This window comes from Phyllobates terribilis, unplaced genomic scaffold (assembly GCF_046119375.1).
Source record: "Phyllobates terribilis strain yellow unplaced genomic scaffold, ASM4611937v1 Scaffold_7__3_contigs__length_470593459, whole genome shotgun sequence".
In the NCBI taxonomy this organism is placed as follows: domain Eukaryota; kingdom Metazoa; phylum Chordata; class Amphibia; order Anura; family Dendrobatidae; genus Phyllobates; species Phyllobates terribilis.
In genome coordinates, this window is record NW_027362767.1 from 68,496,401 (window position 1) to 68,511,130 (window position 14,730).

Here is a 14,730-nt window from a genome sequence, read left to right on the forward strand (position 1 = left end):
CATTAAAGTACACTCTGCACCCCATCTTGACTGAAAAAAAAACGAAATGTAGACATTTTTGCAAGTTTATTAAAAAAGAAAAACTGAAATATTACATGGTCATAAGTATTCAGACCCTTTGGTCAGACACTCATATTTAAGTCACATGCTGTCCATTTCCTTGTGATCCTCCTTGAGATGGTTCTACTCTTCCATTGGAGTCCAGCTGTGTTTAATTAAACTGATAGGACTTGATTTGGAAAGGCACACACCTGTCTATATAAGACCTCACAGCTCACAGTGCATGTCAGACCAAATGAGAATCATGAGCTCAAAGGAACTGCCCAAGGAGCTCAGAGACAAAACTGTGGCAAGGCACAGACCTGGCCAAGGTTACAAAAGAATTTCTGCATTACTCAAGGTTTCTAAGAGCACAGTGGCCTCCATAATCCTTAAATGGAAGAAGTTTGGGACCACCAGAAGTCTTCCTAGACCTGGCCGTCCAGCCAAACTGAGCAATCGTGGGAGAAGAGCCTTGGTGAGAGAGGTAAAAAAGAACCCCAAGATCACTGTGGCTGAGCTCCAGAGATGCAGTTGGGAGAAAGTTCCACAAAGTCAACTATCACTGCAGCCCTCCACCAGTAGGGCCTTTATGGCAGAGTGGCCCGACGGAAGCCTCTCCCTCAGTGCAAGACATATGAAAGCCTGCATAGAGTTTGCTCAAAAACACATGAAGGACTCCCAAACTATGAGAAATAAGATTCTCTGGTCTGATGAGACAAAGATAGAACATTTTTGGTGATTAATTCTAAGCAGTATGTGTGCAGAAAACCAGGCACTGCTCATCACCTGCCTAATACAATCCCAACAGTGAAACATGGTGGTGGCAACATCATGCTATGGGGGTGTTTTTCAGCTGCAGGGACAGGACGACTGGTTGCAATTGAAGGAAACATGAATGTGGCCAAGTACATAGATATCCTGGATGAAAACCTCTTCCAGAGTGCTCTGGACCTCAGACTTGGCCGAAGGTTCACCTTCCAACAAGACAATGACCCTAAAGCACACAGCTAAAATAACAAAGGAGTGGCTTCAGAACAACTCTGTGACCATTCTTGACTGGACCAGCCAGAGCCCTGACCTAAACCCAATTGAGCATCTCTGGAGAGACCTGGAAATGGCTGTCCACCAACGTTCACCATCCCACCTGACAGAACTGGAGAGGATCTGCAAGGAAGAATGGCAGAGGATCCCCAAATCCAGGTGTGAAAAACTTGTTGCATCATTCCCAAGAAGACTCATGGCTGTACTAGCTCAAAGGGAGGCTTCTACTCAATACTGAGCAAAGGGTCTGAATACTTATGACCATGTGATATTTCAGTTTTTCTTTTTTAATAAATTTGCAAAAATTTCTACATTTCAGTTTTTTCAGTCAAGATGGGGTGCAGAGTGTACTTTAATGAGAAAAAAATTAACTTTTTAGAATTTACCAAATGGCTGCAATGAAAGAAAGAGTGAAAAATTTAAAGGGTTCCGAATACTTTCCGTACCTACTGTATATTGATAATGCCTCCATATATTGATAATGCCCCCTTTGTGCCTCCATATATTGATAATGCCCCCTTTGTGCCTCCATATTTTGATAATGCCCCCTTTGTGCCTCCATACATCAAAGTTGTCTTCCACTTTTAGAAAAGTGTACCACAAACATTGCTTGCCATGTAAAACAACAAAATCAGATCCTGCCCTAGCTCTCCGCCATTGCTGCAATATCAGTGTTTTTGTTGCATTGGTGACATCATGTCAACGGCTTACGGCTATGTGCCCACGTTGCCACGTTGCATTTATGAAGCAGAAAATTTCTGCTGCATAAATGCAAGTCCTCTCCCGGAAAAACGCATGCGGAATTCTGCACGCGTTTATCGTGCATTTTTCGCGCGTTTATCACGCGTTTTCCACATGCGGAATTGCCTTGCGTTTTTTATGCATTGGACAAAGGCAATTCCGCTTGCGGAAACGCAAAATTAAATGACATGCTGCGGATTTTTGAACGCGGCATAAACGCTGCGGAAAAATCCGCAGCATGTGCATAGAACTTGCGGAATCCCATTGGGGACCATGGGGTGCGGATATACATGCGTTTTTCAAGCGTTTACGCTGCGGAAATTCCGCAGCATATACGCTTGAAAAATGCTACGTGGGCACACAGCCTACATCTTCGCTGCAGCAAATCATTGAGCTCAGCAGCTTGTGCCATCTTCCCAAGACGAGAAGCTGTGACTGGCTGCAGAGGTGATGTCAGCCGTCAATATGATGTGATCACTAAGACTGGAGCAGTAGCAGAGAGCCAGCGCAGGACTTGAGGAAGGAGAGTAATATCGGATTTTGTTATTTTACATGACAGACAATGTTTGGGGTCTACTTTTGTTAAAGTCAAAATTACCTTTACTAATGCCCCCTCTGTGCCTCCACATACTAATAATGCCCCCTCTGTGCCTCCACATACTAATAATGCCCCCTCTGTGCCTCCACATACTAATAATGCCCCCTCTGTGCCTCCACATACTAATAATGCCCCCTCTGTGCCTCCACATACTAATAATGCCCCCTCTGTGCCTCCACATACTAATAATGCCCCCTCTGTGCCTCCACATACTAATAATGCCCCCTCTGTGCCTCCACATACTAATAATGCCCCCTCTGTGCCTCCACATACTAATAATGCCCCCTCTGTGCCTCCACATACTAATAATGCCCCCTCTGTGTCTCCACATACTAATAATGCCCCCTCTGTGCCTCCACATACTAATAATGCCCCCTCTGTGCCTCCACATACTAATAATGCCCCCTCTGTGCCTCCACATACTAATAATGCCCCCTCTGTGCCTCCACATACTAATAATGCCCCCTCTGTGCCTCCACATACTAATAATGCCCCCTCTGTGCCTCCACATACTAATAATGCCCCCTCTGTGCCTCCACATACTAATAATGCCCCCTCTGTGCCTCCACATACTAATAATGCCCCCTCTGTGCCTCCACATACTAATAATGCCCCCTCTGTGCCTCCACATACTAATAATGCCCCCTCTGTGCCTCCACATACTAATAATGCCCCCTCTGTGCCTCCACATACTAATAATGCCCCCTCTGTGTCTCCACATACTAATAATGCCCCCTCTGTGCCTCCACATACTAATAATGCCCCCTCTGTGCCTCCACATACTAATAATGCCCCCTCTGTGCCTCCACATACTAATAATGCCCCCTCTGTGCCTCCACATACTAATAATGCCCCCTCTGTGCCTCCACATACTAATAATGCCCCCTCTGTGCCTCCACATACTAATAATGCCCCCTCTGTGCCTCCACATACTAATAATGCCCCCTCTGTGCCTCCACATACTAATAATGCCCCCTCTGTGCCTCCACATACTAATAATGCCCCCTCTGTGCCTCCACATACTAATAATGCCCCCTCTGTGCCTCCACATACTAACAATGCCCCCTCTGTGCCTCCACATACTAACATGCCCCCTCTGTGCCTCCACATACTAATAATGCCCCCTCTGTGCCTCCATATTACTAATAATGCCTCCTCTGTGCCTCCATATTACTAATAATGCCCCCTCTGTGCCTCCACATACTAATAATGCCCCCTCTGTGCCTCCATATTACTAATAATGCCCCCTCTGTGCCTCCACATACTAATAATGCCCCCTCTGTGCCTCCATATTACTAATAATGCCTCCTCTGTGCCTCCATATACTAATAATGCCCCCTCTGTGCCTCCATATTACTAATAATGCCCCCTCTGTGCCTCCATATTACTAATAATGCCCCCTCTGTGCCTCCATATTACTAATAATGCCTCCTCTGTGCCTCCATACTAATAATGCCCCCTCTGTGCCTCCACATACTAATAATGCCCCCTCTGTGCCTCCATATTACTAATAATGCCCCCTCTGTGCCTCCATATACTAATAATGCCCCCTCTGTGCCTCCATATACTAATAATGCCCCCTCTGTGCCTCCATATACTAATAATGCCCCCTCTGTGCCTCCATATACTAATAATGCCCCCTCTGTGCCTCCATATTACTAATAATGCCTCCTCTGTGCCTCCATATACTAATAATGCCCCCTCTGTGCCTCCATATACTAATAATGCCCCCTCTGTGCCTCCATATACTAATAATGCCCCCTCTGTGCCTCCATATACTAATAATGCCCCCTCTGTGCCTTTAAAGAGATGTCAATAAGCCACTTTTCCTGGGCCCATGTACTTAGATGCAGGATGAGGGCAGTACATTAAACTTTTTGCCCCAGGTGAGGAAAAGCCTAGTTACAGATCCCACTGTCTTCATGTCTATTCACACACAGGAGGCAGAGATCTTAAAAATAGAGGAACTGAAAAACACAGTAAATTAGAAAGTTGCAAATCAAAAGATTTCCAAGTGTCGAGAAATCCCCTTTAATTGCAGCAATACCTACGTCTTATGACTGGGGGTAGGCTTAAATCACCGGGCAGAAAAAATATCATTCTAACACCAGAAAGAGGACTCTGCCCAGAGATGGAGGCGAAAGGTCTATCATTAGGTACTCGGGGATTTTGGACTTATAAATGTCTTAATTAAACGCTGAGACACAGGAAGTGGTTTTGCAAAAAAAAAAAAAAAGACTTGGAAACCAAAGTAGATAAAAATAATAGAAACACGTCACCTTTTTTTCCACTTTCGTCGGATTGTTCATGCAAGTGCAAGCTGTGACGATTAACTGATGGCAGCGCTTGTGAACCACACATGTGCAAACTGAAAGGAGGAAAGAGATTTCAATTAGACATTTAATCACATATCTCTGTGTACAATTTTCATGGTGGGAAAAAAAGACAATTTAATGATACTTAAAGGGGTTTTCCAGGACATTCCGGTCCTCAGAATAGGTCATTAATGTCAGTTTGGTAGGGAAAGGGCTGCCGACACCCCCAGTGGCGATGTCACGGGTTTACCGCAACAGAGAGGGGCCAGAAGACCGCAGCATCTGATTTCCCGTCCTCCTCCACTAATCAGAAATACCTCGTTTTCATTTTAAACGGTGAAGGTTTCTGTTAGCAGTGCAGCGGTTAATCTGTTCAGCTTGGAGGCTCTGTGGCTTCCCAGCTTGGATGATCTCAGCTGTTCAGTACTGACCACTCCCCTCTCCTATATATACTGGACTCTGGCAATCTGGATTGCCAGTGTTAAGTCTTGTACTGCCTAATGAGGAGAGGAGGTGTTGGTTGTTGGTAGAGGCGTTTGGAGTGCTGATCTTTGACTGTTGCTAGGTGTTTCGGCTGTGTGCAAATCCTTGTCTTCAACTATTTAGTTTCCCTACCTTTTCTCCCCGGTGTTCCTATGCTTTGCAGAGCTCATAATGAACGCCCCACATGCTTGAAGACTCAAGGATCGACAAGTAGCTACATATTTATTTTTAAAGAGGTTGTGCAGCAGCTTGGGTTTATACAGTGAAAGAAAAATGCATGTCATGAAATTGGTGGTTTAGAGGGTAAAAAATTTTTTATGAAAGGCTCAAAACAGGGTAAAAATTAAAAAAAGCGATACTCAACCTTTCCGGTTCAGTCATTGCCCTGTTCCTGCAGCAATGACATCAAGGACATGTGATCACTGCAGTCAATCAATGGTTTTTTAGGTCTACATGTGTTTCTTGTGTATAATATTGTACTGTGCCCCAGCTGCTGCAGAACAACTTAAAAAGGGTTGTCCCATTAAGACGGTCACTCTACATATGCAGTTGCGTAGCTTGCAGAATGTCCAACAGGACACCCTGGTCTTCTCATATGGGCCAAAGAGACCTCCAAGACTTCAGCTCATACACTCACTGTCCATATAGCATCTCAGAAAACTATCCCATCCTATCTGTAACGGTAGATGTATCATAGAAGCAAAGTGGCTACCGAGGGGGCTTATCCTTTAGGACAGCGAGGTGCGCTCTGCCTGGTGGGGAAGCATTTTTAACAAACCTCGGTCTAGAAAAATGGCCCCAGAGCCCCTTTTCTTCTATGTTTACCATTGTTGTTGGCAAAATCTATTGGTAACAAAATCTATAGGATTAAACCCAACGACCTTGGCTGGAAGGCCAGTAATGACTGCCGTGTTTGCATATGTGCTAATGCCTGTCCCTGACAACCTTGTTACCTTGTATAGTGAACATATTTTACCCACGGATTTCCATATATGATTTGTTTATCCAGCAACAGTCGTTAGCGAGCACAAAAAAGACTGCAAACAAGGAAATAATCTGTACGGTGATCTATGCCAAAGGAGCTGCACAACAAGTTTGTCTTAACTGTGTATTAACATTATTAATTTATCAATGGCATTATCACACCGTATATAAACATTATATAGATTGCTGTTAAAGAGCCATCCATCTCGGACATTCATGGCATATCTGTATTTCTGTATTCTTGTCATTCCAGAAAAAGTGAATAGAGAAAAACGCCTATCGGGGGCCACCTGTTCATTTCTGGAGGTCAAGACAGCGGTACTGTTCTCAAGATACTATTGAGACCCCCATTTATGGCATATCCTGCCGATAAGAAGCTACAGAGGGAACATTCTAAAGACCCCCATACACAGAATAAAGTTGGCCAAACCAGCCATTATCAGCGGGATGAGCCGACAGGTTAATCAGTCAGGGGAGCGAAAGATCCTGTGCGCTAGATTTTCTACAGCCGATCCTTTTGTTGTCCGGAAGATAAGTAGCGGCTCTCAGGGAACACAGCGTAGCTGCGCGTGTCAGTGTATCTGGGACTGGCTGTAAAATGCAAATTATAGGGCGTAACAGTGCACCAAGTGATAGACCGCACAAAGGGTGTACTGAAGCACCCTCATCTACATTTATAAAAAAGGTAGACTTTTTCGGTAAATATAAGGTTAAAATGTAAATGCCTGGTATGATTTTTATTGATACATCATATAAAGAGAGCAATTATTGGAGAAGGACATCATGGTCCCAAGAATAGAAGGAACAAGGCGATGAAGAAGACCAGCCATGATGGCTTGATACAATCAAGATAACGGCGGAGAAGACCCTGGTGGACCTATCTAGGCTTGCACAAGATCGATCTTCCCACAGATCGTTCATCCATCAAGTTGCCATGGCTTAAGATCGAGCCGAAGGCCATTTAAAAAAAAAAGTCCCCTCTGTACAGTAAATGTTTAAGCCGTTTAATTTGCACTTTTGGAGATGACAAACTCCCTTTGACAGTCTGGATCCAGTAGATTGACTTCATCCTTCCTTTTTGACACACTGAAAATTTGCTTTCAGCACAATGAGGCATATCAGGTCATCCACCTTTCTTCCTACTTGACGCTGCACCTTCCACCTGGTGAGAGAACCCCCATTTTTTCCCCTCTTAGATAAAAGTTGGACAAGCCTGTTATTGTGGCAATGGCTGATGATCTGATGTGTATGATGGGCGTCCTAACGCTCCCCAAACAAGGATCAACTGTTAAATTTTCAGAACCCGATCCTTTTGTTTTTAGGTGAAAAAGACAATGACTGCTGTCTGGCAGTGACTTTCTCTTCTCTGCCCACTGGAAACACCTGAAGACTCTGCAGAGTCAGGAGGAAAGAGACTTGTCAGCTGAATGAACATTCGGCCAACAACTATCTCAAGTGTAGATCCAGCTTTCGCTTTGAGACTTTTTTTTTTTGCTCATGTTTGACCCCCTTTCTAGATCTCAGTCCAATAAATCAGCATTTTTTGATTGCCAATCTGAGGTCCCGGATTCTATGCTGTGGTCGTTTGATGGTGGTTTTAGATCACACTGTTTTTATTGCAAAAATGCAAAACAACAATAAAAAAAATATTTTTCAAAAATGGAAGCGGTATAATATTGAGAAAAATAATGCACAAGTGTGTTTAGGACTGCACAAAACACTTTTTATACTGAAGACAAGTACATACCCCCCCCTTTCTGCATTCTGAGAATGCAGCTGATAGGCAAGTATTTAATTGGTGGTAAATATTAGAAATATAGCAATCATGGGTTATTAGATTATTAAAGGGAAATGTGCAGCAAGCTACATTACCTTGACACTGGTATCCCTGCTTGCCAAACACTCCCCTGTAATATAATAATGGTATAATATAAGAAAGAGACCATGACATCATTGTCAGACAATATTCACATAGGTCTACCGCTTACAAAATATGTCCTCATGTGCAGACCTATGTGTCTCCATGATTACAGACCACCCTACTCCTTAGCAAAAACTAAAGGACATATTGAAAGGAGAACTACAGGATTAGACTACACAGGGTTTGTTTGTAGTCTGTTACCATCGAGACGCATAGGTCTGCATAGTAGATGTAAACACAAAACGGTAAGAAATTTTTAATAAAGATGGTTAAAAAGTAGTTTTTTTTCCTATTTTTGAAACACAATCACCATACTATCCACCCAGGCACAATGTAATGATCCTGCCAAGCATCAGCATGATTTAACAGCTCACATTTCTGCCACACTTACCAAATAAAATCTTTACAGTGTGAGCAGTATGTTGGTTGACGTAGATAAGTTGCCATAAACTTGTGCCCATTCACTTGGTGCACCCTTCTCCTCATTGCTTTCTGTCGTTTCCTTGTAAAATGCCTAAGCAGTCGCCCGTCCCGCATGGTTCCTAGAAATTAAACAAAAATGGAAGTCAATATAAAGAAAAAAAGAGTGCAATTGGGTTTTATACAATGGTATGGGAATAAAAGGTGAGAAAACTGCTCACCTGATAAGGTTGTGATCACACAACTCTTTTTGAGCAATAAAACCAGCTGCTGCAAGCCACGGGTAAAAGAAACCAGAAAAATATTTTGAGGAATATGAGGATGGTTTTCTGTGCAGCTGGTGAAATATACGGATGAATCAGGACACCCAAGATGGATCAATATGCGGTTTTATTTTCGCCTTGTTTCAAAGTTATCCAACTTCTTCAGGAGTATACAGTTGAATCGGGACACCCAAGATGGATCAATATGCAGTTATATTTTCTTATTTTTTAACTGTCACAGCACAGGGAGAATCCACACACAGTGATGTCACAGCACAGGGAGAATCCACACACAGTGATGTCACAGCAGAGGGAGAATCCACACACAGTGATGTCACAGCACAGGGAGAATCCACACACAGTGAAGTCACAGCACAGGGAGAATCCACACACAGTGATGTCACAGCACAGGGAGAATCCACACACAGTGAAGTCACAGCACAGGGAGAATCCACACACAGTGAAGTCACAGCACAGGGAGAATCCACACACAGTGATGTCACAGCACAGGGAGAATCCACACACAGTGATGTCACAGCACAGGGAGAATCCACACACAGTGATGTCACAGCACAGGGAGAATCCACACACAGTGATGTCACAGCACAGGGAGAATCCACACACAGTGATGTCACAGCACAGGGAGAATCCACACACAGTGAAGTCACAGCACAGGGAGAATCCACACACAGTGATGTCACAGCACAGGGAGAATCCACACACAGTGATGTCACAGCACAGGGAGAATAAACACACAGTGATGTCACAGCACAGGGAGAATCCACACACAGTGAAGTCACAGCACAGGGAGAATCCACACACAGTGATGTCACAGCACAGGGAGAATCCACACACAGTGATGTCACAGCACAGGGAGAATCCACACACAGTGAAGTCACAGCACAGGGAGAATCCACACACAGTGATGTCACAGCACAGGGAGAATCCACACACAGTGATGTCACAGCACAGGGAGAATCCACACACAGTGATGTCACAGCACAGGGAGAATCCACACACAGTGAAGTCACAGCACAGGGAGAATCCACACACAGTGATGTCACAGCACAGGGAGAATCCACACACAGTGATGTCACAGCACAGGGAGAATCCACACACAGTGATGTCACAGCACAGGGAGAATCCACACACAGTGATGTCACAGCACAGGGAGAATCCACACACAGTGATGTCACAGCACAGGGAGAATCCACACACAGTGATGTCACAGCACAGGGAGAATCCACACACAGTGATGTCACAGCACAGGGAGAATCCACACACAGTGATGTCACAGCACAGGGAGAATCCACACACAGTGATGTCACAGCACAGGGAGAATCCACACACAGTGATGTCACAGCACAGGGAGAATCCACACACAGTGATGTCACAGCACAGGGAGAATCCACACACAGTGATGTCACAGCACAGGGAGAATCCACACACAGTGAAGTCACAGCACAGGGAGAATCCACACACAGTGATGTCACAGCACAGGGAGAATCCACACACAGTGATGTCACAGCACAGGGAGAATCCACACACAGTGATGTCACAGTGCAGGAATAATAAATGTAGTGATGTCAAAGTAGAGAGATAATAAACAATGAATGATGTTACAGCAAAGGAGTGATAATAAAGGAACTAAGCCGGGGTTTACACCAGACGATTAGCAGCATTAAATGAGCGCGCTTCAGATGAGCACAGAATGATCAGTCATCGATGGCTCAGTGCACATACACTACCATTGTTCTCGGCAGTGCGAGCCCACTTTACATAGCATAATGCCCCGGTGCAGCGCTCCATCACTTTACTGGCGGCCCGGGGAGCTGGTGTCCTCATTGGAGCACGTGATGAACCCCAGGGACTATTAAGAGAGGGGGAAGCAACTATTGAGATAAGTACATTTTAGGCCATGTTTTTGTGCCACGTGGTTACATCCTGCATGGATCGTGTATGGCCTGTCACCGGTCATCGAGTCCCTGGTGATTTCTCTACAGACATTAGATATTCATCAGTTTAATACGTAGCTTTTTGCCTGACTATTACTATGTCCTCTGAGGATCTTGGTCACCTGTGTGTCATCATATGTTTCATCTCTTTTCTAGCCCTGTTATGGGGTACTTCTACTTGTGAGGCCATATGCTGGTGCGGTTGGCCCTGGGTTCCTCCTAATGCAGGACAATGCCAGACCTCATGTGCTGGAGTGTGTCAGCAGTTCCTGCAGGATGAAGGCATTGAAGCTATGGACTGGCCCGCCCGTTCCCCACACCTGAATCTGATTGAGCACAACCCCCATCTGTGGACGTCGGGCCCTCATACCACCCTCATGGAGTTGGTTTCTAACCGTTTGTGCAGACACATGCACATTTGTGGCCTGCTGGAGGTCATTTTGCAGGGCTCTGGCAGTGCTCCTCCTGTTCCAGTGCAAAGTATGAGATCTGATTTGGCTAGGTGAGAAGCTCTGCACCGGAGTCTAAGGGCTAACGTTTCTCCTTGTGGAGAGTGACAAGCCAAGCCTGGCATATCAGAGTCAGGAGACTTATAAGCCATGAATGCTCCTCTGGGAAATTAAATATGCAAATTGTCTCTCAAGAGAGGAAGAGGACTTGAACTCTTGCGCCACCTATTGGAAGCAGCAATCCTAAAAGTCATTATAGATTCTTTAAAGAGCCTTGCAATATGACTTGGGATAAAAGCCAGTCCTCTTCTTCTCTGAAGACACAATTTGCATATTTAATTTCCCAGAGGAGCATTGCATGGCTTATAAGTCTCCTCACTCTGACATGCCAGGTTTGGCTTGTCACTCTCCACAAGGAGAAACATTAGCCCTTAGACTCCAGTGCAGAGCTTCTCACCTAGCCAAATCAGATCTCATACTTTGCACTGATGAGTGGTAATACACTGAAACAGTGTCTGCAAACGGAGATTCTGAGAATTTTGATAATGATGGATCAATTCTGTCAAAGAAAGAAGCACATTTATCTGATAAGATATATTACAAAGTTGCTTATTTTCACGTGTACTACTGATTTATGAAATAAAAAATAAAAAAACGGCAATGTTTCTCTACACACAAGTTTCTAGGATCAGTCAGATTAGTAGTGGCCACCTGACAGTATAGGTTGCAGTTATGGCTCACATTTTGTGCTGAGCTTAATCACACTATATCTAACAGTTCGCACTGTATTCTACACGGCTGCCTGTACAGCTGGAAAAAAAAAGAGTCTAACAGGAAAGTCACTTGTGGCGGAACAGAAATTCTGCACAGAGAGTTGTGACTGTGGTCAGTGGATAACACAGGAAGTTTGGGGGTCACAGTTTACTGCACGGTGATAAAAGCTCTCACACGCTGCCGAAATTATACTGTAAGTGACCAATGAAGCCGTCCTCCTAATACGTGCAGAATCACACACAGCTGCAGACTGGTTGGGAGACACTAAAACCGACTTTAAATAATGTTGCACCCATGCCCGCTTTGGAAAATCCATATTTGTTAGAAGGGGGCTCTTAAAACAAATGTGTCATAAGAAAATGATATATTATGTAAGTCAGGTTTTTGTTTTAATTTTCTTTTATAATCATTTTTGTCAATGTTTTTTTTTTTTTTTCGAGATAGAGAGAAAGAGAAAGAAAGAAAAAAAGAGAAAAAAAAGAGCGAGAAAAAGAGAAAAAAAGAGAGAAAAAGAGAAAGAAAGAGCGAAAAAAAAGAAAGAGAGAGAAAGAAAGAGAGAGAGACAAAGAAAAAGAGAGAGACAAAGAAAAAGAGAGAGACAAAGAAAAAGAGAGAGAGAAAGAAAAAGAGAAAGAAAAAAAAGAGAAAGACAAAAGAGAGAGAGCAAGAAAGATTTTTTTTCTTACAGAGACCCAAAGTTCAGGTCTCCATTGTTTTTAATGGGGTTTGGGTTCTAGTTTAAGTTCGGGTACAGTTCTTGTACCAGAACCCAAACTTCCACGGGTCCGCCCATCCCCAGTTATCACCTGTGTAGAGAGGTGTTATCTGTCATTGTAATCCTGCCCCTGATTATAAAGAGCCTGCTGAAAACTTTTCCTAAGGCCACATTCGCACATTCAGTATTTGATCAGTATTTTACATCAGTATTTGTAAGCAAAACCAGGAGTGGAACAATCAGAGGAAAAGTATAATAGAAACACGGCACCACTTCTGTATTTATCCCCACTCCTGGTTTTGGCTTACAAATACTAATATAAAATACTGACCAAATACTGAACGTGTGAACGTGGCCTTAGAGGACTGAAAGTATGAGTCTAAAATAGCACCAGTAGCCAATGTGAAAATAACAAGATTACAATTTATTTAATTTTTCATAAAAATTGTGATTTGAGAAAAAAAAATAAAAAACATAAGAAACATTGCAAATAAAAAAAACAAACAAAAAAAAACAGGAAAACTTGTATTTAATATTCGCTTTAACAATAAGCGAATCACAAATGTTCCCCCAGTTGGGACCAGTTGTTATATACGGGAAAACTTGACAGTGAGTGTGCAATTATCTTGCAGCGCCATCACAGGGGATATAAAGAATTACACAGCGCACATTCAAATCAATGAACTTGTTGGGTAAAGTAGAACAGAACAAGTAAAGCATTTTGTAACCACTGTACAGTTCGGCCAAGAGATGAGGATCGAGATTAGGAGATCCCCCCATTTATTAAAGCGGACCTGTCAACAGGCCAAAAAAGTGCCCAGATTTTGCTCTTATTTATTCTCGTTGCTCCTTTGAGTATTCCAGATTGTTTTTTTAATTTGTCTTAGGTTCCAGAGATATTGGCCTTTTTATTTAGTGCTATTTTTTATGGTGTTTCCAAGGGGGTGTTGCTTACAGGTTAATTATATAGATCAGCCTTAAGACGCGCCCCCGAGGATCCTGTGAGACCATAAAAATTAGTACTAAATAAAAAGAGCCGTATCGCGGATTAAAAAAAATGAAACAAAAATTAACAAATTACACAGAGAAGAGGGAACAAAAGAATGGCAAAAAATGGCCACTTTAGACCTGGTGACAGATGCTCTTTAATGCAATATTCACTAATAGAGCATATGACAATAAGCTTTCTAAACTTAATAACCCATATAAATAATTCCCTTATACTGCATAGGGCTCTGAAGATTTTCATTTTCCCCCTACGCTCAGCGTACTCGTTAAAGAGGACCTTTCACCAAATTTTTCATATAGAACCAGACACACAATGTAATAGTAGCTGCGGAGCGGAATAAAACTTTTTTTCTTGTAATATCACTCTGTTGCGGAGATATTAGCAATTACTTTGATTGCCAATATCTTCGCAATGGAGAGACGAAATTTAAAAAAAATATATATATTATATATATTAAGTTCTGCGGCCACTATTACATTTTGTGTCCAGTTCTACATGAAAAATTTGGTGAAAGGTCCTCTTTAATAGTGCAAGAATACTGGTTTGTCAGCAACCATTATACTCTTTAGGGCAGTAAAAAGAATTTTAAAAAAACAAACAAAAACAATAGTATTTTTTTACCAATTTACTTAGCATCAAAGCTATCAAAATCTAATCATGAAATCCATAGTAAGTACGACACCATAAAATAAACCTCTTACCTTCCGTGAAGGTTCCTATGAGCGTTATTGAAACGTACACTTTGCCTTCGGGCTCCAAATCAACCTGAAAAAAATAATAATAATAATAATAATGACTGTTTACATGTAATTGCACTAAATTCCTCACTGTTCGTATTCAATACAGATACTGTCCCACTTCTCTCACCTTTGGAGCGCCCTAGATATTTAGCTTTCTCATACATAATAGTATGTCCAGCTAAAGCTTACCAATTGCATAAAAGTCGGCGGATCTCACAAATCTCTTCGGGATCCGTCAACAGTCTATGCATATGAGAGCCACTTGAAAGCCTACCAATGG

General features: G+C 42.9%; 1 protein-coding gene across 1 annotated transcript in view; it reads right to left on the minus strand.

The window, feature by feature from the left end:
* The window catches only part of PRKCH (protein kinase C eta), a 168,295-nt gene that overhangs the window by 73,317 nt on the left and 80,248 nt on the right, over window positions 1–14,730 (minus strand). The window contains exons 2-5 of the mRNA XM_073638715.1: window positions 14,412–14,475; window positions 8,517–8,667; window positions 8,077–8,111; window positions 4,702–4,790 (exon numbers count right to left, since the gene is read on the minus strand). Of these exons, the coding sequence (XP_073494816.1) occupies window positions 4,702–4,790; window positions 8,077–8,111; window positions 8,517–8,667; window positions 14,412–14,475 (339 nt within the window). The remainder of the gene's footprint in view (window positions 1–4,701; window positions 4,791–8,076; window positions 8,112–8,516; window positions 8,668–14,411; window positions 14,476–14,730) is intronic.